Here is a 26,325-nt window from a genome sequence, read left to right on the forward strand (position 1 = left end):
ATATGGTTATATAAATAATTTTTTTTCTCAAACAAAGTTCATGAAAGAAGATGAGAGTGAGAAGAGGACAAATGGAGGAAAGCTAGTGAATCAGGAAATGCAAAAAGGGAGAGTGGAAAGGCGGTCTGTACCAGAAGACATTCTAGAGACTGTGTAGACACTGGAGGTAGAGAGCAATGGACTTCTTAAGCAGAGTATTTAACCTGGAGAATGAGATGATGATGTACCGGTTTTGATTTTCAAGAACAAAGGTGATGTGTGAAGCTATAGTAACTATGAAGGATAAAGTTGATGAGTCATACCATGAACAGATAGGAAAGAGCTGTTGAAGCTATAAGGACAGAGGTGATGGTCAGTGAGCAGCAATATGGCTTCATGCCAAGAAACAGCACCAACAATGCAATGTTTTCTTTGAGAGTGTTGATGAAGAAGTATAAAAAAAAGCTGCACAGTGTCTTTGTTGATATAGAAAAAGCATATGGTAGGGTGCCAAGAGGGGAACTGTGATAGTGCATGAGGAAGTCAAGAGTGGAAGAGAAGTATTTAAAGGTGGTGCAAGACATGTATGGGGAAAGCAAAACAGTTGCGAGGTGTGTGGTAGGACTGACAGATGAGTTTAAGGTGGGGTGGGAATATATCAGGAATCTGCTTTGAGTCCCTTCTTTTTTGCAGTGGTGATCGACATTATGATTTTTAATGAGAGTAGGGGGCTGGTGCAAGAGAGCCAACTGTTAAGTCTTTGGTTGGAGGGGACTTACATTATAATCAAAATACAGAATATTCACAGACCTTTATTTCAGCAGTCACATGCGCATACATAACTAGTGAAAGAAAGAGCAACTATAATGATTCCCCTTTTTCATTCCGGCCTTATAGACTTGTGTAACATTGTGTAACTGTTTTGAAGAAGTGCACAACACTTGCATTATACTAAAAGTCTTTTCAAAGTTTAGGTGGAACTAACATGAGGCTCAGCAGTACAAATAATTAAGCCAAGAGGGCATTTACCAAACAGTGACAAAAATCCTTCTTTGTGATAAGAAAAAAAATTTGAGTTACTGTAGTAGGAGACCAACACTTAAACACGGATCACACCACAGCTGATACACATCCTCAAAGAAGAGTCCACACACATAAATCCATGACAAGTCCCTGATGAAGATCCAGCTTTGACTGGCTTGGGCTGATTTGCACAAAGTTAATATCAGAGTTCCTGCAGATACTGTCAAACACTTGCCTGATGAGGGGTTCTTCAAATTCTGGAAATAAGAACAATGCATTATTTAGATACAAAGTGATAAGAATGAGGAAACATAAACTTGCTACTTCCTGTTCCAACTACGGGCTCAGTTTGAGAAAACATGGAAATGTAAAGAGTTACTGTGTGGCAGAATAAGCCCAAAGTGCAGGACTCAGAAGATGAGGTAACTCAAAAATAGCTGTATTGCATGCTCTTACAAAAACACAACAAAAAGCAGGGCAGGTGGACAGGTCTGTAGTCTGTCTCATACCTTTAAGGATATTTCCAAATTCTCACCTCCTCAGAACTCCATCTGCTCATCATTAGTCCCAATATTTTATATGTGTGTGTGTGTGTGTGTGTGTGTGTGTGTGTGTGTGTGTGTGTGTGTGTGTGTGTGTGTGTGTGTGTGTACAGGCAGGTATAAATCTAGACTGTGGCAAAATAGTTACTTTAGTGTGTCAGTAGATAGCAGTATTACATTTTCGGAGCAGAGATTTGTGGTGCAGAGAGTGGTACGGTGGTTGGTATTTGCAGCAAACGGGTGTGGGTTCAACTGGCTGCGGCCTCTCTGTTTATGGGTTGAATAATGTCTGTAAAGGTTCTCAGTCATCCAGGTCAAGTCATCGTAGTCTAAGGAGCTTGGAAAGAAAAGTGTCTGTGCTTGAAGACAAGGAGTTTTGTCTTTGGGATGAACTAGTTTTTTGTGGCTGGGTCTGACACAAACTGTCTGCCATCTATAATCCAGTTTTGAGATCCCTTCAAAGACGCCTTAACTCCCACTAACATCCTGGGCCTTTTAACCTCAGGAAATCACCTAATAGGGTGGGGCAAGGTCTCACAATGAGTTCACCTGAAACCTTATTGTGATTGCTGATTGTGACCTACACCTGTTTTCACACCTTCGCTCATGTGATTAGGTATTGTAAAGGTAAATGATTTGGATCATTTGTCCTTCTTGGGTCGACACTCCCATGGGGCTTAAATCTGGGACTCTTCACCATTTGACCTCAGAAGTGAAGAAGCTTCTTGGATGAGAGGTGAAACGTCTTCAAGCAACTTAAAGAAGCCCAAACGCTTTTCTTTCCAAGGGTTGACTCTATCTTTACTTCCACCAAAGAGATGCATCTTAGTTTAACTTGTTATTCTAAATTGGCCGGAGATCTGAATTATTGCTTGTTTCTCTGTGATGACCTGGTAACCCAGCCCAAGTGTAGCATCTCTCTTTCTGAATAATGGATCTGATGGCACCTGGGAATTGGATATGTGCTTTAGAAAATGGTTGCATATGGAAAAGATCAATTAATGTCACAGTCTTTTTGTCCTCTCAGAAGCAATATACCTGCCAATATACATGTCCAGCAAACACACTTTACTGCTAATATTCCTAATAATCTTCTAAGTACTTTCTTCATAGGTAAAGTGTGTGTTTTAAATGCAAGCAATGACAGTAAAATAAGGTTTGAAGAACCACTGATGTGCAGTGTGAATAGAATTACAACAGCTTCATCATGCAGTACTGTGAATGCACTCACCATCTGTGCTGGCATCATCCTCCAGTAAGATCTCTGTGAGCAGGGCAGCAGGAGCTGTGTGTAAGACACTGTGGACCATCCTGAGGAGAGCGGACCAGGCCTCATTATGAAACACTATGATCACACTGGTGGTCGGGAGGCCAGGACAACGCCAAAACATCCGTTTCAAACAGCTGTCAGAGCCAAACTGAAAGTTAACCCGTACTAGATTTTTAACAAGGGGTACAGTACTGTGCAAAATCTCGAGTCACACACATAGAAATACAGTATGTAAGGGAAAAAGAGAGTTTGTATAATTCTAACTTGAAAGCCAATATTTGGTATGACCACCTTTATTCTTCAACACAGCCTGAACTCACTTAGGCAAGCTTTCTTGTCATTTCTTTAAGTAGTCTTTAGAAATAGTTCTCTGGGCTTCTTAAAGGACGTTCAAAGCTCTTCTTTAAATGTTGGTTGCCTTTTGTTCCATTTTCTGTCAAGATAACAGATGACTGCTTCACTAATATTGAATAATATTGAAGCAGTCATGACCCAGAGACCACTGATAGGATTCCACTCTGTTTTTCTATCCAGGTATACCTCTACTGTACTGATAATGTGTATGGGATTGTTGTCATGCTGAAAAATTAAGCAATTTCCAATCAGATGCTTTAATGTGGTATTACATGGTGGATCAAAATCTGACGGCGCATTTCTGCGTTCATAATTCCATCAATTTTGACAAGATCCCCAACACCACTAGCGTGAGTGGACCCCAAACTATTACAGAGACTAAACCATGTTTTGTAATGTTCATGACTGCAGACACTCACTGTTGTGTGAGTGTGTGTCTGCAGTCATGAAAAAAGCAACCAGTGTGGTTATTCACTTTAGAGCTCGTGTGTCTTTGCCCAGATCACAGTGGAGGGAGATACAATCACCGGCAAACTGGTTAAACTGGTTTTTCTTAGTCCATTTTACTTTCCCTTTATGGTCTTTATCATTTGCGCCCGGTGCCCTGGAATCTTGGAGAGGTCTCTGAAGTTGAGGCTTGAGCTCCTCTTTAAGGTAAAGTCTAGGAGAACAGCTGAGACCTGAAGAATCTGGGAACACGCTATTATGCTCAAGGATGAGTCCCCTGAGTCTCCCCACACTGCCAAAGGGAGGTATGGTGGTTGGGGCGATCGTGGCTCAAGAGTTGGGAGTTCGCCTTGTAATCGGAAGGTTGCCGGTTCGAGCCCCAGCTTGGACAGTCTCGGTCGTTGTGTCCTTGGGCAAGACACTTCACCCGTTGCCTACTGGGTGAAGGGCCCGGTCAGAGGGCCCGGTGGCGCCAGTGTCCGGCAGCCTCGCCTCTGTCAGTGCGCCCCAGGGTGGCTGTGGCTACAATGTAGCTTGCCATCACCAGTGTGTGAATGGGTGGATGACAGGTTGTGTAAAGCGCTTTGGGGTCCTTAGGGACTAGAAAAGCGCTATACAAATACAGGCCATTTGTGGAGGGGCTTTGTAAATGATGTAGTATGAAATGAACAGCAAACTCAAAAAGCAGGTTATCGCTAACTTTACTGATCGGGTGAATTGATGGCTGAAGAAGCACATGATTAGCACAAGGTAGTGCTGACATAAAACAGAGCAGAAAAAAATGAGAGAAAACAGTAAAAATCTTTAAGAAAGCAATTATATAAAGTTTTACTTACTTACTAAGTCATAAAGAAAATCATTTATTGCTGGCAAATGTGCTGAATGGTCTTTAAATAAAACCCACCAGCATGCTTTTTTTTTGTTATAGTAAGTACATTATTAAACTCAATTTCCATGTACCAGATTTCATATGATATTTATTTTCATCTATGATGGAGTAAGAAGTGTTTACAAATAATATAAAATAAATATATGTGAAAATAATGATCTACAGAACAATTACTGCAGTTAACACAATGTTTATATTGTAAATTCTAATCAGCACTTACACATTACCCATATCCCTATATGGGTCTAAGTGTTGAACCCATCCATTATTGGTTTTTGAACGTGTAATTTGGCTGGTAGTAGGAAACAATTTAATCAATCAAAAAGAACAACAACTGCTCAAACCGGTTTATCGTTTGGAAGAGATGTTTTATTTATTCCACAGCTTTTACATGTTTTCTTCGCTGTCTCTTGTCTTAGCTTGTTAATTGTCTTTAATTTTCTATTCTTTTAACTTGGATTTTTACTGCTTTCACACTTTACTTGTATCCTTTTTATCTTTTACTGCAAGAGTTATTTTTAATATTGTATATAAAATTAGATCACAAACACAGTTTAAATAACATTATACAGCAAATATTCTATTTTTGTATAACATGTATGCATTATTAGAAATAAGCATTTCTAACCTTTAAGATATCATAGGTGAAGTTGTTAGTCTAAAAGTGAGTTATAAAGACATTGAGTTATAAATTGTTACTTTTTCTACATAGGGTTTTACCCATTAATCAACGGCTTTTAAAATTTTGTTGATATATACAGCAAAACACCTCGTATTTTTAGTTTTATTTCATCTGGGAACTGGCTGTGCTTAAATGCCTTCAGGTGATCTGGACCAAATATTTACAGATCACTAACTACTTCTGACTTCCTGACATTGTTTTGCATGCCAGGCGGTTTAAATTATTTGTGTGAAATGTTAAATGTGTGACAGTCCACACAGATTTTAGTTATAGAGCTATTTGAAAATTGTAGAACAGTGAATTTTGAACCCTTAGAAACCCTTAGAAATTAAATTTACTGCTTTTGAGATATAGCAGTATCAGTAGTAAAAAGAAATTCTTCATAACGTTAGCGAAACACAATTTTATAATCACTATCTGTTTTGTCTTTTCTAACTGAACCTTTTTTATGCCAATATGATTACAGATTTTTTTCTTTGTAATGATGTGAATCCAACAGATATACGACAGCCCTAACTCGCACCAGACATCTTTGAAATCTAGCAAGTTATTTATCATTAAGTTGGTTCCGGGTAGGCGGGGCTTGTTGCCATGGTTATGTGTAAACGGAAAGTTCTGGTTTATTTACAGGGGGTTTTGTCTCTGGTGTGTCTCTACGGCAGGTTCGGGCAGACAAACTGCAACGTTATGACCTTTTTTGGTTTGACATACCTGGGTTATCAGAACCCGATAGGCGATAGAATGATACTGAATCCCCGGGGACCGTCTAATCCTAACGGTAAGGAGAGCTTTGCTTTCGCTTATGTGAACAATAGGTCTGAAAGCGGGGCTTGGTTGTCTTTTGGCCTAGAGTTACCTAAAGGTTTAGCTACGTGGAAAATTGGCTCATAATTTCAAAACTCTTCAAAAAGAATAAAAGATAGCAGTCTGTATTTGGAGTTCATGGTGTAGACATTTGATTTATGTCTACACCATGAACTTTGATTTTAATTTATTAATACCTAATTTATTTTCACAATCTTTTGACTTTTTATTTGGTCAGTAAAATAGAATTAAATTACACTCAGTAATTGCTTCTCCCCTTTGCCTTCAGAACTGCCTTTATTCTTTGTGGCATCGATCCAACAAGGCGCTGGAAATATTCCTCAGAGATTTTGGTCCATATTGACATGATGCCATCACACAGTTGCTGCACATCCCTGATGTATATCCGTCAAATCCCCAAATTTGCTCTATTAGATTGATTGTAGCAGCAGGCAACTTAATATTGTCCTTTAGGGCCATTGACAAGCTTTATTAGACCATATTTAGTTGTAACAGCAGTGGTAACATATCTCATTACAGATGGCAACAGCAACATCAAAGCCGGGATGCCACCTTCTCTTCAAGAACAACCGAGACACCTCAGATGTGTAGAGGACTGCCAACTTTCTGACCAGCCTCTTCCCCACAGCACTGACATACACAATGGGAGCCATGAGAGATGCGAAGCGATGATTAAGCGGCTTCAAACACCTAGATGTGAGTAAATATAACAGATGTGAATGTTGATGAGTAAACAGCTGCATCAAACAATGAGAGCCTTGGTTTCCTCTGTTCTCCAGCTCCAAACCAGCTCTACATGGTGCCTCTGACAGAGAGCCAGAGGTATGGCTGGATGGTGTCCAAGAACCCTGAGCCATGGATGCTAGTCAGACGGTTTCCTCGAAAGAACAGCGAAATGACCAAGTATGTAACATTTTCAAATCAAATAATTTTTTTGTTTTATTTTTTATAACATGTGAGTGAACTTGTTTTTATTACTTTCATAGGTTTGTTAAAGAAATGTTAAAGACGGACCCGAACTTCAGCCTGTTATGAAAACTTTTGCAGTAACACAAATTACCTCACACATAAAAACAGCAACAAACATGATGTGAAAACGTGAAATTAAACTGACAACATGCACACTTTTAGAGGTTTTTTTTTTTTTGCCTCATGCAATAGTGTTAAGCCTATTTTTGTAATGAGTGTGCTCTCTTTTTTTTACATTTAAGTAATTCTTTGAATGACATGTACAGTATTAAGCCTTTTTAGAAAGTTACTGCTCAGCCAGTTTTTGGAGGTGTAAAAATGTTGGAGGGTTGCTCATTGGAGAAAAACAAAAGGGTATTCAGTCTTAAAGTTGTTAAAGCAAGGAAAAACAGGATTTGCTTTACTCCATAGTAAGGTACAGGGCCATTGATGCATCACTAACAATAAGGGTCCTTACATCTCAGATCATTGAATTTTTAGAACATTTTCTGGGCAACTATCTCTGATTTCTGTCATAATTTTGTGTTTAAATCATCTGGACACAGCAACCTTTCCTTGAAGACTAGTCATTTCAGATGAGTTACTAGTTTTTTTCAATACATTTAATATTTTTTTCTGTGTTTATTTTTACTTGTTGAATTTTAATGCCTCTTATTATTTTTTAAACTCAGTATGACTTATCTGACCCTTCCAGGCCAATGTGCATGCATATAAAGTGGGTGTGAAAAATGAAAAAAGTACACATATATTTTAAGTTATTGTCTCAGTTTTAATTTGATTACAGTTTGGAAACTATTTGGATATTTTTTCTGTTCAGATCTGCTGATATTGTTGTTTCTGTGGTATAACTTGTATCATATTTGCTAAATCCAGCACGAAAGTTGAATGAAAAGAGCATTTCCATAATTTTTATCACCAAAAAAAATCATTTTTAGAAAATGTTTTGCATGTTTTAGTTACAATTTACAGATTGCCACTAGTCATTTTTTGCATTGTTAATTTCTTTTTTGTGTGCTCAAATATGGAACTTTACAAGACTACTTGCATATTTGTTCCACATTGCATGGCAAATGCATTTTCTGATTTTTTTTTTTTATGTATCCGTCCCAAATTATAGGTCATGATTTATTTTTATGGTAAGAAAGACCAGCGAAAATTTCAGGCTTTTGGTTTTTGAGGTAATCATGTTCAAACATTGCCTCAGATTTCAAAGTGTGGGAAAAACATGGTGGAAGTGGGCTGACGGACCATCTAAAAATATATATTTATCTTGAAAAGTATTTGATATATAAATGGGCATTGCAATTAAAAACTCCTCTCGGGAACTCAGAAATTCCAGCTTCAAATGGAACTCACCATTATAGTCACCATTAGAGTCGCTTTGGCGATTCTTGTATTACCTCCTTACACAGAGGATACACTGGAACATCCTTTTTGAAAGGAAAAGAGATAATGCCAGCTAACAGTTCATTTTTCATTCCATGCCATGACGTGCTGATATGTTTTAAGACTTCCAAAACAACTTACATTAAACTCACGCCTGATATTCTTGTGATGTCATTGCCTAGTATGAAAAAAGTTGCATAATTAAAGATAATGAGCTCTTTTAAAATGATTAACGTGAATTGAAGTTTTACCATAATTCATGTGTTAGTTGTGTTCATTGCTGTATTGCATTATTTAATATTTCCATTTATTAAGTCATACAAAGCCTTTAAAAAAGGCATCTAATTTCACCTTTTTAGCCAGTTTTTTTTTTTTCTTTAAAGTACCAACCTTGGCAACAAATTAAGATTTTTTTTCACCAGTGGTTCTCATTTACATGGCATTAAAACAGCCCCATAAGAAGACAAAGAGAAAAGATTTAAGATGTGGATTTTGGGTTTCACCACAGCAAAACCATGTCAGCAACATCCCCTTTGTTAAGGAGCCATGTGTAAGTGCAGTGATTCCTAAAATAATCAAATAATAACTCTTACAATTACTTTCAGAGTTGAGATGCTCATGGTAATTAAGGTTGGTTACTTACAGTTAAAAAAAATATAATTAAGTTTGAAAGTACATATTTCAATTTAAGTCATAAAAAAAGCAGTGTGTAAGCAGTGTTTGTAGACTCAGAAAGTAAGTCTACAAAGGTTTCAGCTCTGTTACACCAGGTGAGGGATTCTGTCACTTCTGTGCTGGAATCTGGGAATATAAACACATGTTTGAGCGAATTTAATCTCTTATATATTCATCTCATAAAGTATGCATGACCGCAAGTTCACAAGTTGCAGTAACTGATCCTGAAACCCAGTCCTTGAAGACTTCCTGTTTGGCACTGGAAATCAAAACTGCCAACTAGTATGTGATGACTGAGGCTTCCTATTTCTTATGTGTCTGAAATATATTTACCTCCTCCAGTGCTGAAGCAGTGAAATCAGTACAGTATGGGCTGACACTGGGATCCTTCAGCAGAATGATAACGGTTTGTTCCCTGAAATCTAATCGTGTCACAATTTATGTCTTTGAGAAACACAAAACATAAAAAGATTTCCCTTTCCGTTTATACTCAGGTCAGCTAGTTTCTGTGTTTGTGCTGTGAATGGTTTCTCCTGTCTCTTCATGCTCATTTGTTGGCTGTTATACATGCTGGTGCTATTATGACTGCCTCAAAGGCCACAACAAAGAATGGAGTCACACCACCCACTGAATAGGGATTACCAAAGGTTTATTAAACTTAGTAATAATCATGGTTCATGTAAGGCTGTATCAGTGGTGCAAAGCCATGAATGGATGGCAGTTGTATGTTTAGAAACTGAATTAAGATAATAGGTCAAATAAAACAAAACAAAACAAAACAAAACAAACAGGGTTGCCATTGCATGGAGGCGGTGCAAACACTGTCAGCAAAGGAGTAGTCGGAGTGAAGACAGGGCGAGGTCTCAAAAGGCAGGGTTCAAATGTCCCTGGCCGGGTGTGGAGGGCCAGGTTTTCCAGGAAACTCCTGCAAAACACACACACACACACACACACACACACACACACACACACACACACACACACACACACACACACACACACACACACGGCAAACCTTGCACAAAAGCCTGTGGCCATAACAGATACCAACAGTTAGAAATCGGTAATATCCACCCAGTTATTTCCCCTTATCCAATTTGAGGTCAATGAATCTGACCCTCAAAGGTCAGAGGGGCTGGAGCTTATCCCGGCTCCCATAGGGTAAGTGGCAGGGTACACCTTGGCCAGTCTCTCAAAGGGCTAACACAGTGAGACAGACAACCATTCACATTCATACCTATGGTCAATCTACGTGAACCAATTAACCCCACTAACTGCATGTCTTCAGACTGTAGGAGGAAGCTGAAATACATGTAAACACCACACAGTAAGGCCCTGAACAGATGGTGGATTTAAACACAGGAAATACTTGCTGGGAGGTAAAAGCACTAACCGTTACGCCACTGTGCTGCCCTCAGCAGCTTATATATGCCGATAATGTTGGTGCACTGATCATCAGGAGTCTTTTCTCATGTTTCCTGCTGCTGTTGCCCTTTACCTTTGAGAATACCTTGGTTTGAAGGCTTGTTTCCTACACATAAAAATGATGGATTTAAGGTCCCCCTACATAAAAAATGTGATCTAAAACCCTTTTTTCTTACAAAAAAGGAACTCAGGTCAATTTAGTTTTAATTATATATCACAACAGTCACCTTAAGGTGCTTTATATTGTAAAGACCCTACAATAATAGAGGAAAAAAAAACCCCAATAATTAGACAGCACCCTATGAGCAAGCACTTGGTGACAGTGGGAAGGAATAACTCCTTTTTAACAGGAAAAAACCTCTGGCAGAATAAGGTTTAGGGAAGCTAAGACTACTGGAGGTTTCTATAAAGCAAAGATAATGACTGAGTCACATTCAGCATCAGGAGCAAAAATACAGTCACACAAAACAGCCATTGATTTTTTTTTATTTTTTTCTTCAAGGGGAAATGTTATTTTTCTCTTTGTCATAGTCCTCAACTCTTCTCGTCCTTCAAAACTTTGCAAAAAACAAAACAACAAAAAAAAATCCCCTTTTCAACTCTTCCAACTCAGGGAAAAATACAAATAAAACAAAAACAAATACGGAAGGATTCATCAGGCCTGAGCAAAAACACTGTTTCAGTAGTATGGGGACAAACCTTCCTTCCCTCTCCTCTTCCCTTCCCCTCCCAAAAGCATCCCAAGAGTTAACAATCAACACAAGTCTATGGACAGCCAATAGAAATAGAATACATACAATGAACATCTTTATAATAAACTCAAGTGCATTTTATAAACTCTTTGCTTTATACGAATCACTCTTCATTGGTCACAGTTCATGTGATAGTTGGTGATCTCCGTTGCATTACTGTCCTCTAGACGCAAGCCCGAGTATCATTGCACAGGAGGGACCAAAAGCACAGGGCTGCGTGAGCTGGCTTTGGTACAAACGTGATCAACTGTTGGTTGCCACTGCTAAGTGTGAGGGAAGAGCTGAGTCAGGGCTGATCCTACAAATTAACAGAAAGCTGCGCCCGGGGGAACCAAGACCTTTACAACGATGAGAAAGTTAACGTAAAAAATAATAATAATAATGTCGACGAGCCCTTGTCCCTCTTTCTCTCTCTCTGCCCGAACATTAGCGGTCCAGGCAGGGAAAGCAAGCACACTTCCCATTTAGTGTTAATCTGTGATTTGTTTTATGTCAACTTAAGGCAATCAGACTCAGCAATCAGTGCTTTCATTTTCCACTGAGGCGGGTGTAATAGGAGAGAAAATATGTGAAGGCCTACCAACTCGACCTTGTCCTCTTTAAACAGCGTAACACGAGGGATGCTGTTTGTTACCACTGAGAACTTTAACGTGTGTGGAGGTCACCGAAAAGCCTGGCTGAGATTTACAATACTGCAGTAGTGGCATGAATTTAAAAAAAAAAAAAAAAAAAAAAAAAAGCAAAAAACAAAAAAAGCACAGTGATTCATTTGTAAATGTGTGTGTGTTTACTGCTATGCTTATGTGAGCATACACCACTTGGGCTCTGCTGCAAAGGCAGCTAATGGTTATTACTTACTATACATGATCACACCTATCGTCAGCTTAAAAATACTGTACTGTACATCAGGACTGAACAGCAGAACTCATTGGCTGCAGTTGATCAGTTGGTACCAGTGAGCTGGAGCTTTACGACTGGCATTTTACAAGAAAGCGTGCTGGTCTTTGATCCTCTTCATCGGAATGGAGTCATCATATTAAGCATAATAATTAATCAGAATCATCATAATAATAACAACATTAAGAATATACAAATGATGGATACAGAAGTGATACAAAATACCCTACGCTGAAAACGAACAAAAATGAAAACCAGATACCACAATCAGACATGCTTCAAAGCAGTTATGTTTGGCAAGAAAGCAGTTTCATTGTATCATAAAAACCTCACAGTGAAAATAGTTATGCCCCTTCAGGATTACAAAGCACAGTATTCAGTTAAAATCAATATATATTAATTTCCTTCATCTATTTCTTCTTCATAGAAGAATCAGGCTGTGCGATACCGATGCATTGAAATCCAAAGTTTCTCCCCCTCCCCCCCCCCGAAGGCTCTGGAACGGGTCTCGGATCTAAGTTCCTTCATTTCCATCTGTACCAAAACAATACCTCTCTGAAAGGGAAGGAGCAGTCGATGTCGGTGTACTGTCACGGCCGAAAAAACGGCTCAAGCTCTAAGGAACCAATCGGATGTGAAGTGAGGATGAAGAGGGGCCAAATCCTGGCTGGCTCTACTTTTACTGCTCAGGTATAACCTTCTGATAACATCCTTAGTCGTCTTTAGTCAGTTTTAAGTTAACCTAATTTAACAATCGAGGTCAGCGTTTGAATTTAGGGTTCGTGATATGCTCTTTGCTGCCTGAATGACAGACGAAATAAATGTTTTGTACATAGTCTAAAAAAGGGAGGGAGCAGACTTTGTGGCCAGCATTTGGGCAGAAAGACGGAGGGTTCAGGCCCTCTGCTTAAATAACAGAGGCGGAGATCATTGCTAACTCTAGCAAGAACATATCCACACGTCTTGCCTTGCTTTTAGTAAATACTTTAGTCTTTGGTCAATATATTCCTCCTCAGTTTATACATATATTCATACACACACAAATATGCATGTACATACACACTTAAAAAACGTGTAATAGACTGGATATTTGTGCCCGTATGTTTCCACACTTTTTCATAAAGGACCCTTTTTGCACAAAACATCGAGATCGAAATAAATAATTAATGCAGAAATAAAACATGAGTACCTGTTTGTAATTCATGTGAAATTAAAAAAAAAAATACAGAATAAGAAAACAAACGAACAAAAAGACCCAAAGTAAAATAAAAAAGTAGCCGTATGTACAGCGTTAATCTTCTTTTGACACAGGCTAAAAGGCGTTTTAAATAAACAGACTTTGCATCTTTCAAGAAGCCTGAGAGAGAGGCTAGACATGAGAAAAACACGTGTCCTTCGACATGTACGGGATCCAAAACGGCCGTCAAACGAGAACATTTTCCTCTCATCTAGAACACTTTCCGTTTGAAGTCTTCAAAGTTTCTCTTTTTTCCCCTCTTTGCTCGGGATTCAAGTGGTGGCGTCTCTAGTTCTTAGCCGCTCGCTCACACCGCGAGTCCTCGCTCAGTGGTGCCGTGTCCTTGCAGTGGGGGGGTCATCCCAGCATCTGCTGCTGCTGCCGCTGTCTTGGCTGCTAACTGTTGGGCGGTCCATCATTCAGGAAGTAGGTTGTCATTTCGCCTTTACCTTTTACCTTTACGACCCCACGACACTCAAGCACGTAGCCTTTGCTTACAAGCACCTGGTAGAGGTCTGTGGTCACCTGTGAAAAGATGTACACAACGATTTACAAAAGAGCGCAATATTTTAAAAGCAGTCACTTCAAACTCTTCGTCTGTTTTTGCACTGATAAACTTTTATTATGAAGCTGACAAAATGAAGTCAAGAAATCTTTACATTTAAAACTGAATTAAGCAACTTTTAATTTAAATCGTATTGATGCTCGTTAAAATGTAAATAATAACACTCATACCACTAAATCTTACCAAAAATATTTTTTAAAAAAATCATATGTGAAATGTTGAAACTGAGATATTTGAGGCCTGCTTTGTTGGTTTTTTTGGGTTTTTAAAAAAAAAATTATATTCTGGTTTTGTTTTGTTTTTCACATTTAAGACAGTGTCTCAGCTTCCGCTAATAGATAAAAGTTTTAAAACAAATTTTATCTCACCGTTTACAACTTTACAATGCTAGCAGTAGCTTTTGCCAGTTTTTAGGGGGGGGAAATCCACTGTCCACAAACACTTCAGCACTAAACTGAAGAGAGACACAGTAAGCAAAAGGCTGCTGAGTTTAGAGAAGCACTCAGCAACTAAAAAGCTCAATATCTGCTCAATAAATTTCTCTCAGAAAAAAATGCAAATAGTAAGCTGCTTTGAGTTCCAATTTTTATTTGACTAATGTTAGTTTTGTGAGTTTTTACTTCTTTATTGTTCTAGTATACTGCGATCTTTAATATCATGATATCGAGTCTCTTGCTGTTACTTTACTCTTTCAGTTCTGTGATGTCTCTTGTGTTCTTGTTTGAGCCTCGTCTATTGTCTGCATAGTAGTCTTGTTCCCTGCGTTGTGCCTCCCTCAGTCTCATTTCTGCGTTTACGCTTTGTTCCCTTTGTGTTCATGTAGGTCTCTTACATTCTGCTAAGTGCTTGTATTCATATCTCTATTGGTCTTCTTTGGTTATTTCTTATTTTACTTTGAAGTTTTGGTTTCTTTTACTTCCTGTTTGTCCTCTGTGTATAAATAGTCCTGCATGTGTCCTGTATTTGTTACTTATGTGCAGTCCTGCGTTTTTTATTGCTTTAAATTTTGTTTTTGTTCTGTTTTCATCGTTGTTTCTATATTATTTCATTTCAGTATTAAAGCACACCTGGACATCTTATCTCTAAAGTGTTTTTATTTCACATTTCTACAGCAATCTATAAATGTGCAGATATAAAATATTACCATCAAATCCACCCAGTGATATTTGATTGCTCCCTAATAACCTATCCGGGCTGATTTTATTAGTTACAAGAAACCTACCTGTATGCAGTCAGGTACACCTGTGCTATCCATACGACTGGCCACATTGACTGTGTTTCCCCAGATATCATATTGAGGTTTCCGTGCTCCAATAACCCCCGCAACCACCGGCCCAATGTTCAGACCTGTCAATTCAAGACAAAAAACAAAAAAAAGTTAAACTGCACCAACAAAACCAGCAATGTATAACCACCGTGTTTCCTCCTCTAACTTCCTCTTACCTATCTTCATCTGGAAGTTGTTGAAGGAATGCTCGTTGATATATTTCATCTGCTCTCTCAGTCTCATGGCATAGTCAGCTAGTGCAGTAATATGGGAACGGCCTTCTTTGTCATAGGTGGAGTCGTTCAGACCTGACGCTGCCATGTAGGTGGAACCGATGGTCTTGATCTTCTCTAGCTGCCTGTACTTCTCCTCACTGATGATCTGAGAAGTAAGGAGATCACAGATGGTGACTGCACCTGAGAAACAAATGACGATCACACGCGGCCTTCCGAGACAGGCTGAGTTTACCTCGTCAAAGTCTGCGATGATCTCGTTAAGCAGCCGGAGGCATTCTACTCCCTCATTATTGGCCTCCAGCTCCACGTAGAACTCGGAGAAGTTGCTGATGGAGGCGAACATGACGGCTACACACTCACAGGACTGGTAATACAGCTCGTCGTTACGCCGCTCACGTGCCAGGAAGTGAGCAGCTACGTCCTTCGGTAGGATATTATGGAGGAGGCGACGATTGTAGGCTTGCAGCTCCTCCATCTCCTCCTTCTCCTCTGTGGCCTGGAAATAGAGGTTATTTATTAACTAAATCAGCTCTTATAGACACAGTGATATAATAATATAATAATTAATTTCAATTAACCATACAACAGCTCTATCAACTTTTTACTCATGGACATGTTTGAGGTATTAATGGAAGATCTTTTAGGTTAACATTGTCAGGTGGCGCCCTCTAGCGGACCCTGATGTCCATACCTGTAATTTCCACAGGAAGTCGAGGCGTGCAGTAGATTCAACCTGTTGGGCGTGCAGGTACAGTGCCAGGACAAAAACTGTGAGGATCACTGGAGTCATGACCCTCAGGGACACTTTGGTCACAACAAACGAGCTGCGGAGAGAATGACAAGCAGTGAGATTAAAGAAAGACTACAAAAAAACATTAAACAGAGAAAGAAACAAGCAAAAGATCAACAAGAAAATAACATTTAAAGAAAGGTGATGTTTAAAATTGGGCAAAATACATTATAGTAACTGAACAAGATGCAAAAATTAAAAGTAACATTGAATGTAGGCTTACCACTGGTTTGTAGTTTCATTGAAACTGGGCCTTAAATTAAAAAAAAAACAACAACTTTTAGTCAGTAGTAATAAATCATTTAAAATGATGATGCAAGAGATATTTACATCAGCAGTCTAAGGATTTGATTTTGATATCAATTTATTTCATGCTACATATTTGCAGCTAAGGTATAAATGAAAGTAGATTTTTAGAAAGAGACAATGAAACATGTTTTAAACTGTGGATTTCAATCTAATGGAATATGTATGTATAGAAGTGAAGTGAAGGAATTAAAAGCTAAATCCACAAACCGTACTTTTTTGTTTGTGTTCTGACCAAAAAATTCAATGGCAAAGGTTTAAATGCAAAAACATCAATAATAAAAAAAAACAAAAAACTTACCACTGAGTTTCATTTAAATCACTAAAAACAGACAGAAAGATTCAAATATATTAATAAAATGCACAAACTTGATTTCACTGTTGTACATGCTCGAATTCATGAGTAAACAGAAGCAAAATCAATGAAAGAGCAAATAAGGGTATTTTAAGTATTTTGATTTATCCTTAAATTACTGAAAATAAAAATCTTCCATTCCCTTTCATCCCTTAAATTATCAGTACAAATGAAGTAAACCCTCTCGGTGACTTGTACTTTCACACTTGTTTCACTTACATGGCATTGGAGGTGACAAAGAGGTCTGCATTGTCAAACAGTGCTACTTGTGGCCACTCCACCAGCAGCAGGAAGGTGAGCTGGATGAGCAGCATGAGGGCCAGCTTCCCTATGCTGCTGATCTGCAGGAACACGGAGCAGGCCAGCAGCGTCAGCAGCACGCTGTAGCTGAAATACTGACACAAACAGGAGGCAGCGGCGTCACAAGCACGCATCATCGACGATAGGTGTCAGGAAAACACAAATGCAAATCTGAGACTCTTCTTTTAAAGCGTGTGGACCGTTTGCTCACCTCAGGAAAGGGGCAGGAGGGGCCTCGGCTGGGGCAGATCTCTAGACCCCCCTCGACGGACACATTCAAGCTGCGGATCAGACAGGGAGTCACCGCAGAGGTGTTCAGCTTCTCAGCGACGCATTCAGCCAAACCCGTGGTGTCGCAGGCAAACTGCATGAAAGTGAAGCAGCACGACTTCAAACAATGTCGCACAAAGTTAGCAGATGCGCTTAATTTGTTTAGCGATAACTTTGATCTCACCATATTAACGAAGGCAGAGATAAAGACGAGGATAATGGAGAATACTCCGACCAGCGTGCTGTTGGTGCGAGACTGGACAATCTTCTTCGAGACAGTCTGCATCGCAGCTGGAAAAATCTACGAGCGGAAATGATGAACATGTTAAATACACGGTGAAGGCAAGAAAAAGAAAATGAGCGCAACATTTGTTATGGAGTCCAGGTGACCTGCTCTACCTTGATGCAAGAGTATATGGCACAGATGAAGAGGATGTTGGCGAGTATGATGAAGATACTGATGTAGATTCCCAGCATGACCGGGGTGCTGCAGGAAAGAATAGAGAACACAGATTATAAAAGGACATTTAGGGTTTTGTTTTACAATCATCATTATTATTATCTAAATCAGTTAAATTTCAGAAAAATACCCAGTTTATTTTTGGCATTTCATTTTCAAGGAAGAACCTTGAAAGACCCTTAAGGTTTTTCACAATATCAACATTTTTTAAAACAGTTTTTAAAAAAAAAACAATCAATCTAAATATATTTATACCAAAAAATCATGGTCTAAAACAGCGGTCCCTAACCACTGGGCCACAGACCAGTCCATGAGTCGCTTGGTACAGGGCCGCAAGAGTTGAGTGTGAAATTTATGGTTTTCGGGGTTTTTATTGGTTTTTAGTGTTATTTTTTTAATGTTTTTATCGTTAACTCGGTTTCCCCAGGAGTTTTCCTGTGTGTTATGAATAAATCTTCTTTTTTGGGGGTATCGGCACTGGTTTTATTTTGTTGTATTTATGCGCGGCACCTTAAAGGCCGGTCCGTGAAAATATTGTCGGACATAAATCGGTCCATGGCGCAAAAAAGGTTGGGGAACGCTGGTCTAAAATGAGTGTGGGGGCTTTAATCCATATTTGTGAACATCTGGAAAAGCCCAGCAGCATGACAGCCTGTAACTCTAAGGAGGTAGGATAACTAAAAGTGTACAACCAGTGAGTTCCTCATCAGTTCTTATTAGTCACTAAAGTGGGCGGAGCAACCCTCGGGCAGGTTCAGTTCACCAACATGTGCAACATGTCGTTCAATCACGTTTTACTGGAACGGTGTGCATCAGTGGGGAAAGGTCAGACCAGCAGTCAGTTACACATCAGGAGTGATGTGTATAATAAACTGCACTCAATCAGCTGACAACAGGGGGCTCAAAGGTGACACAACTTGGACATAAAAGTGGATTTCAGGAGGAAACGTTGTTGCACTGTGAAAGTTTATATTGTCAAAACACATTGGGAGCTTAATAGGGGTGCAACGATACTCGTATCGATATTGAACCGTTCGATACAGTGCTTTCGGTTCGGTACGCATATGTATGAACAATACAAAATTTGTAATTTATTTTATCAACTTTCCTTCTGACGATGCTGTCTGTGTTGAGCGCTCAGTGAATCTGCGTTCGACTACTCCGCCTAGGCTGCACTGTCGAGCGCAGATCCACTGAGCGTTCAACACAGACAGCATCGTCAGAAGGAAGAGCGCAGGGCAAGCTAGCGAGACAGAAGTTAAGCTCTCCTTGCAACATGGCAAATTGAACCTCCCCCACCCTCATTCAGATCTGGCGTTTGGAATTATTTTGGGTTTCATGTGACATATGACCCTGAAGGTAAGCACGTCATGGACTAAAGTAAAACAGTATGTTGGATGTGCCACGCAATGCTCAATTACATGGGTGGGAACTAGTGTGTTAGCGCAGTTAGCTCGTTAACGTGTTGGCCGTCTAGCCCCACGCACGGGGCGATCAGGGGTAGCTCGTTAACGGAGATTTGCGGTGTTGTGGCGTTAACGTCATTTCAACGAGATTAACGCTGACAGCACTAGTGGGAACACAATGAATATGACTGCACATTTATGCCGACATCATCCTAGTGCAAAGACAAGTGGAAGCAGACAAAAACAACAAACATGCATGCTACAAACTTTACCCGAGTCATTTAGACAGCCGTTAGCACATGATTCTCCTTATGGGGACCTGATATGTTTAATATTGTGGCGAGCTCAGACAAGGAGGAGACGGAGGTATCGTTTGGTCTTGCTTCCCGTGAGCTAGCCAGGGAGCACAGCCGTTTATTGACATCTGCAGAAGAACACTGCCGCTAGCTAACTGCTCAGCGCGGCAACCGCACAGCAACAACAACACACAGAGCGCCCTCTGACCCCGGAAAGACACACCGTCGCAGCGAGAAGGCGTCACCCGTCACTATGGCAACATAAACAAAACATAACTGTACAAACAGAACCCCGAACAGCCCTGACCCGCTACATAGCCCCCACCTAAGGGGTCAGTCGTCCCCGACGACCCCATTACCCCACACAAAGTCCTGCAAATGTCCAGGTGCCTTCTTTTGGCGCACCGGCCGGTCACGACCGGCGGGGGAAAAGTCACTCGGGTCAGAACATGGAGTGCCACCATCATCCCACTTCTGACACCAATGTGGCGAGCTCAGACAAGGAGGAGACGGAGGTGTCATTTGGTCTTGCTTCCCGTGAGCTAGCCAGGGAGCACAGCCGTTTATTGACATCTGCAGAAGAACACTACCGCTAGCTAACTGCTCAGCGCGGCAACCGCACAGCAACAACAACACACAGGGCGCCCTCTGACCCCGGAAAGACACACCGTCGCAGCGAGAAGGCGTCACCCGTCACTATGGCAACATAAACAAAACATAACTGTACAAACAGAACCCCGAACAGCCCTGACCCGCTACATAGCCCCCACCTAAGGGGTCAGTCGTCCCCGACGACCCCATTACCCCACACAAAGTCCTGCAAATGTCCAGGTGCCTTCTTTTGGCGCACCGGCCGGTCACGACCGGCGGGGGAAAAGTCACTCGGGTCAGAACATGGGGTGCCACCATCATCCCACTTCTGACACCAATGTGGCGAGCTCAGACAAGGAGGAGACGGAGGTGTCATTTGGTCTTGCTTCCCGTGAGCTAGCCAGGGAGCACAGCCGTTTATTGACATCTGCAGAAGAACACTACCGCTAGCTAACTGCTCAGCGCGGCAACCGCACAGCAACAACAACAACACACAGGGCGCCCTCTGACCCCGGAAAGACACATCGTCGCAGCGAGAGGGCGTCATCCGTCACTATGGCAACATAAACAAAACATAACTGTACAAACAGAACCCCGAACAGCCCTGACCCGCTACAATATGCTGCTGAGAATATAGCCCAGAAGAAGGGTATAGTATAGCTTTTATTTTGGAAAGAGCCATTTCTCTGTAATAAACTCTCTTTTTCAAAGATGAGTGATTCCTCAATCAGATACAGGGCTTGCAAAATCGCTAGCCCGACGTCCCGGGGCTAGCTTTCACTTTGCAATCACGCGAACTGTGTATAGAGAGCGACAGTACTGATTGGTGAGTGATGATAATTTGCGCACCAATTCCTCTGACATCGTCTTATCAATCGTTAGCTTACTATGCAAACATGACAAGTGAAATCTCCCGCAGCAAGCTTAAACATATGAGAGGTTGATCGCGCAGAGAATCACTGACCGTTATATGTGTGTGTGTGTGTGTGTGTAAAAGCAGCAGGATATATATTTTAGTTCTGCTGAGCCAAATAAGACAGGTCAGGGTGAAGAAGTGACAGCCAAAGAAAAGCTTACCACAAAACGGAAAAGTTATGACAAATCAGACTATAAGGCAAAAAGAAAGTGCAGCTTTATGGTTTCATGGACAAAAGAATTTCTGTGGCTGCAATATGACGAGCTATATAACCGGGGCTGCACATAAATGGTCCGCAGGTGCACATTCGCTGTCAAAAAAACAACAAAAAAAAACGCGCACAAGATATGAAGTTGCAACGCGTGTTTGCATACATAAGATTTTCTGGAGGAGGACAGACATTTGTTTAAAACTCTTAAAGATGTCGAAGAAGCTCCTTTAAGCAATTACTTTGGTGTTCCTCCACCTCCAAAGAAATGTCAGAAGGAGTCCGAACCACAAAAGAAGCTCTCGGAAAAGTGGTTGCAGGAGGTGAGCTGGCTTCAAACAAATGATGAACGCACAGAGAGGTGGTGCGGAATGTGCCGTGAAAATCCCACTCTAGTGGACAAAAACAGTGCTTTTTATATGGACGCAAACGCGCGTTGCAACTTCTTATCTGGTGCGCGTCTTTTATTTTGACAGCGAATGCGCACATGCGGACCACTTATGTGCACCCGTGTAAATAACATAATGTTCTGCCAGGTGTGTTGTTGGTTTTCTCTCGATTTCTGAGTCGACAAGCGCCTTTGTTACTGGGACCAGTCATTTTAAGAAAGGCCCCCAAATGCAAGAAATGCATTATTGCGCAGTCTGCAATATCTTTCCCAGAACAAACACCAATTGCAAATAACATACTAAAAATAAACCTGAAAAATCTGTTTAGAACAGTGTACTATGTTGCAAAGAGTGAACTACCACTGGCAAAATTTAGTAGTCTTTGCAAACTTCAAAAAGCAAATGGCCTAGATCTTGGTCCCACTTGCCTCTTACCTGTGACTTCAGCGGAAATTTCAAATTCAGGATCTGACACAGACTGATTCATGTCCTACACAGTTCTTACAAGTTCATAGAAATTTCTGTTCAATTAGAACCAAGTATTTGAGTTGATGATTGTAATTTTTATACAATGTTGTAATTTGTTTTTCAACAATTTTTTGTTGAATGTTTTGTTTCCTTTACAATATTATACTTTAATGTATAATATTGTAAAGGAAACAAAACAGGAAACAAAATATCAATCAAAAAATTGCTCTCTTTTTTTATTCGGGCTACTTACATTTATTTTGGGCTACCAAAAACTGAAGAGTCCCTGCCCGAAGGGCTACCAGGGATTTTGAAATTTTGAGAGCCCTGAGATATATTTATTTTTTTCATTACTTTTGTTTCAGCAACATTAAATTTAAAAACTGTACTTTTGAGTTAAAATATATATTTATAATTTTAATAAATGACAAATTAAAAAGGCATGAACATTTTTTTTTGTATCGAAAAAATATCGAACCGTGACACCAAAGTATCGAACCGAACCGTGAATTTTGTGTATCGTTGCACCCCTAGAGCTTAAACACTTTGGCGTGAGAAAAAGCTAGATATTTCAGAAATAAAGATGAAATTATGAAAACTTTTTCATAATGAAGCCTTAGAATTTCTACATTAGCTGCAACAGTTTGGTCTTTATGCTGAAACCGACAACATTTCGCCATCTTTAACCATGGCATTTAATTTCTCTTTGATATTTGGGCTGATTGGGACCTCATGAATGTAAAAACAAATAGTTTTTTTTACAAGATTTTTGTTTCTGAGAAAAATGAGATCCATAAATGAGGACATTCGTTTTAATTTTTGATCGAGCAGTGGCAATATCATGTGCTTGTACATGAATATCAGGCCCTTGTAGAGCAAAATTTTGTATTTTGGTCTAGGCAACCCAAAATGTGACGTCCACATATGTGGACGCCAGGTCCTAGGAGGTTAAAGTCAAAATACGAACGAGATCAGATCTCATAAATAACATCAGCATGTTTGTTTTTGTTTTTTGTTAATAACTTAAAATGTTTTACATCATTGGGGTTGTGAGATTTTTTTCTTTTAATCAATCTTATCTGTAAAAGGACAGATAAATCATTTCAGCTGTGACTCATGCAAAGGTACTCTCACAGAAACCAAGAATAGCTACAAATGAGCCTAACGGGTCCCCTTGATGGGGTTATACACAGAAGCATTCGCAGTAGAGCATTATGGGAATGGGTGAAATACTCACTGTGGAAAAATAACAATCTGTATGAAGGATATGAAGCAGAATACCAGCAGAGTACAGGCAACATAGCCTCCAAAACGATCGTCCACCTTCTTGGAATACTGCACAAAAAAAAGAAGAAATCAGAAATAATAGGAGTAGACTTTTCCACACATGGCTGATATTTAAGATAAAAAGCTTTAGCAATAATGAGGCATCACAGTTTTAACCTTTTTCTCCAGACTGGAAGTCTGGAAGGTGAGTAGAAACTTCTTAACGTGGTCTTTTCTTAGCTGGTCGATGCTGCGAGCGTCAATGGCCCGTCCCAGAAACTCATCCACCTCATCCTCTGGGTTCATGGCTTCCTGAACGCCACGGCTGCAAAAAGAAGAGGCACAGACTGAGCAGGCGATAACAGGGGTAACCCAATCAGGCAAAGTGGTGTGTCAGAGTCCGTGCTTACTTGTCTTTACTGGAGGTTTCATCAATCCCCTGGAGAAGAAAGAGAGCAGACAAAATTATGGTTCTGGCAGAAAAGCTGCAGCGCCGCTCTGTCGCTGTGAAGCAGCGCGTCGATGTCGAGTCTCACCATTTGTCTGAAGACTTTGGAGTCTTTGGTCCTGGTGAAGGTTCTGTCGGGAACCCAGCGTGGCATCAGCCCCTCGTTAGAGTTGGCTCTTGTCCGCTGCATCTTCGCCATCATCGCCTTCTCCTCCTTCTGCTCGGAGAGAACAACACGAAGGCTTGACCAACTGTTCTCGTGCAACACAACATGGAGAACGACAAAATGTGTGACTGAGGGTTTGTTTAAATTCTGGCTTTCAATTTTCCCACGAGGCAGCTCGGGATCTTCAAGAGGACTTCATTCACAAATTATGCTTTTTCAGCTCTGTTTCCTTCAATAACTATTACATCTTCACTATCTGTTATATCGCCAATGTGCTTCAAAACCTTTGTACTTTAAAGTAGTTCAGAAATATAAAATGATTTGAAATGAATCATTTTATTAAGCACTTCATTTTTTATTTTGCCAGCACAACTGGGAAAAAATAATTAACACCCTACTGTTAAGATAAGTGTAACCTGCTCTTACACAAAACTCTTATCTGATGATTTATGTTATAATAATAAATGCTTTATAACAGGTATGATGACTCGGTGATTAGCCGTGTCGCCTCACAGTGAGAAGGTTCTGGGTTTCAAACCATCGTTTGCATGTTCTCTCCCCTGGTACTCTGTCTTCCTCTCACGGTCTGAAGACACCATAGGAGCCTAAATGCATTTTTATAATTAATGGAATTGTGTTTATTTCATATTCAGTGTTTCCAATGTAATATGTTAATACTTTTTAAATTGGCAAGACTTCATTGTTTTAAGCAAAAGTGAATATTCATGTTCAAAATAGGATTTACAGAGATGCAGGTTAGCTTCACTGGCAAATCTAAATTGATTGTAGGTGTGAATGCAAGCGTAACTGGTAGACTGTCTCTGTTTTCGCCCTGCAACAGACTGGTGGGTGTATCCTGCCTCTTGCCATAAGACCGCTGGCACAGCCTCCAGTCCACCATGATCTTAGGTTGGATAAATGGAAGAAAGTGGAGGGATGTGTTCCTGTGCTCATGAATACAATGTGGAAAGAGGAGAAGCTGAAAGTAGGCGTTTGGTGAAGGGACGTGTTTGTTTGCGCCTTTTGATTTTGAGACTATAGATATCAGGGGAAATCCAAACTGTGGCCATATTTAATTGTGTTCTTTTTTTGTATAATGTTTCATCTTATCAAGCTATTTTGTCCTTTCTTATTGTATTTTACTCAATTTGAGCTGTTTTACAGGTTATGTAATGTTTTAGCCAGAATTCCCCACTATATTTTATCCTATGTCATCTTACATGTTCCTCTTGGATTAGCGGGAGGTTGCTGTTTTTCCAGCTGCTGTATTTCCTGGATTATATTTCATATTTCAGCAACACCTGAAGCAACACACTCCCACCAACTCTTCTTTTGGCTTTAGAAGACAGGCCTGTTTTCTTTGGACTGATCGCCTGCTAAAGCAACAAAACTCCCAGTTTGTCAGTGGAATGGTATTCACACTGTATCTATTAAATCTATCTGGTCAAATTATGCCCTTAACATTCATAACTTTCATCAGACTTTCTGAAAACCTTGCCATTTAGACAAGCAGATGATTTTTTTACTCTTGAAGTTTAATTTCATGGAATTAGTCAACAAACTCAGAGCCAATATCGAACGTTGTAGAGTGCTGCCTTTAACTATGACTGTCAGGGTGAACCCTATTAAAATGGTGAGTTTACTGACTTTACTACTTTACCTACTTGTGGCTACAAGTCACACTGAAAGTCTAAGGCCCATCTACACAAGTCCAGTAGGGTGGGAGGCCTTGGGCTTCTTCTTCCTGAGACTCTACTACTGGGCAGCCAATTCAAGAGCCTTTGTTTATTGGAAGTGGATAGACCAATCCAGTGATGCAAGCAATGAAGATATCCCCCTGTGGGTACACCTTGAGACCTCAGTTGTTAAAAATGCATCCTCTTACTCTGTTATTCTCCAGCGCTGCAATCACAGACAGGCTCCTAGTGTCTCCTTACATGTCCCACTATGGCATAACCATTCTTTTATGCCTGCTCAGCTGGATGAGGTGTTAGATGCAGGTAGATGCAGACTGTGACTCTGGCAGATGTGTTACGGACGAGCATCATTTCCTTTATACCAAATACGGTCTTCCAAATGAGCATGTATTACACATTACACATTACTCATTACTTATATTTCTCATTTTCTTACTCGTTACTTTACTTTCTTGTTACTCTGTGAAATCCCTGTCATGTTGACACATATACAGTACGACTCTTCTTTTAGTATTTATTTTTTGGCCCTACGCGACTGGCATGTTCTCCAGATGGACTGGACCATAGCTTGGT

At 40.1% G+C, this 26,325-nt stretch overlaps 2 protein-coding genes across 5 annotated transcripts in view; one reads left to right on the forward strand and one right to left on the reverse strand.

Moving 5' to 3' along the window:
• Positions 1–43: 43 nt before the first annotated feature.
• On the forward strand, positions 44–8,573 carry spmip11 (sperm microtubule inner protein 11). 3 transcript variants are annotated; one of them, XM_082517468.1, is made up of 5 exons: positions 44–251; positions 5,849–5,964; positions 6,531–6,707; positions 6,791–6,914; positions 6,998–8,573. In XM_082517468.1, exons 2-5 carry the CDS (start codon positions 5,874–5,876, stop codon positions 7,044–7,046), a joined length of 441 nt encoding a protein of 146 aa, XP_082373594.1. In that variant the 5' UTR covers positions 44–251; positions 5,849–5,873; the 3' UTR covers positions 7,047–8,573. The 3 variants fall into 3 exon arrangements, with proteins under 3 accessions (XP_082373594.1, XP_082373595.1, XP_082373593.1); XM_082517469.1 differs by having other exon boundaries at positions 44–166; XM_082517467.1 differs by lacking the exon at positions 44–251 and having other exon boundaries at positions 5,620–5,964.
• Positions 8,574–10,935: 2,362 nt separating this feature from the next.
• The window catches only part of adcy6a (adenylate cyclase 6a), a 54,902-nt gene continuing 39,512 nt past the window's right edge, over positions 10,936–26,325 (reverse strand). For both annotated transcript variants that reach the window (XM_082517643.1, XM_082517644.1), the window contains exons 10-24: positions 23,978–24,106; positions 23,852–23,880; positions 23,619–23,766; positions 23,413–23,510; positions 17,841–17,928; positions 17,626–17,742; positions 17,383–17,535; positions 17,091–17,266; positions 16,818–16,838; positions 16,434–16,463; positions 16,112–16,244; positions 15,653–15,916; positions 15,361–15,565; positions 15,140–15,264; positions 10,936–13,877 (exon numbers count right to left, since the gene is read on the reverse strand). In XM_082517643.1, coding sequence (XP_082373769.1) covers positions 13,749–13,877; positions 15,140–15,264; positions 15,361–15,565; positions 15,653–15,916; positions 16,112–16,244; positions 16,434–16,463; positions 16,818–16,838; positions 17,091–17,266; positions 17,383–17,535; positions 17,626–17,742; positions 17,841–17,928; positions 23,413–23,510; positions 23,619–23,766; positions 23,852–23,880; positions 23,978–24,106 — 1,845 coding nt within the window. In that variant the 3' untranslated portion in view covers positions 10,936–13,748. The remainder of the gene's footprint in view (positions 13,878–15,139; positions 15,265–15,360; positions 15,566–15,652; positions 15,917–16,111; positions 16,245–16,433; positions 16,464–16,817; positions 16,839–17,090; positions 17,267–17,382; positions 17,536–17,625; positions 17,743–17,840; positions 17,929–23,412; positions 23,511–23,618; positions 23,767–23,851; positions 23,881–23,977; positions 24,107–26,325) is intronic.

The sequence above is a fragment of the Aulonocara stuartgranti genome (assembly GCF_965226115.1).
Source record: "Aulonocara stuartgranti genome assembly, chromosome: 20".
NCBI lineage: Eukaryota > Metazoa > Chordata > Actinopteri > Cichliformes > Cichlidae > Aulonocara > Aulonocara stuartgranti.

Bases quoted from the DNA above. Each gene is read 5' to 3' on its own strand.
- spmip11 (XM_082517467.1), top strand. From the start codon at position 5,778: ATGGTTATGTGTAAACGGAAAGTTCTGGTTTATTTACAGGGGGTTTTG. The intron at 5,965-6,530 runs GTAAGGAGAGCT...ATCTCATTACAG, and splicing joins GGGACCGTCTAATCCTAACG to ATGGCAACAGCAACATCAAA. The intron at 6,708-6,790 runs GTGAGTAAATAT...TCTGTTCTCCAG, and splicing joins GCGGCTTCAAACACCTAGAT to CTCCAAACCAGCTCTACATG.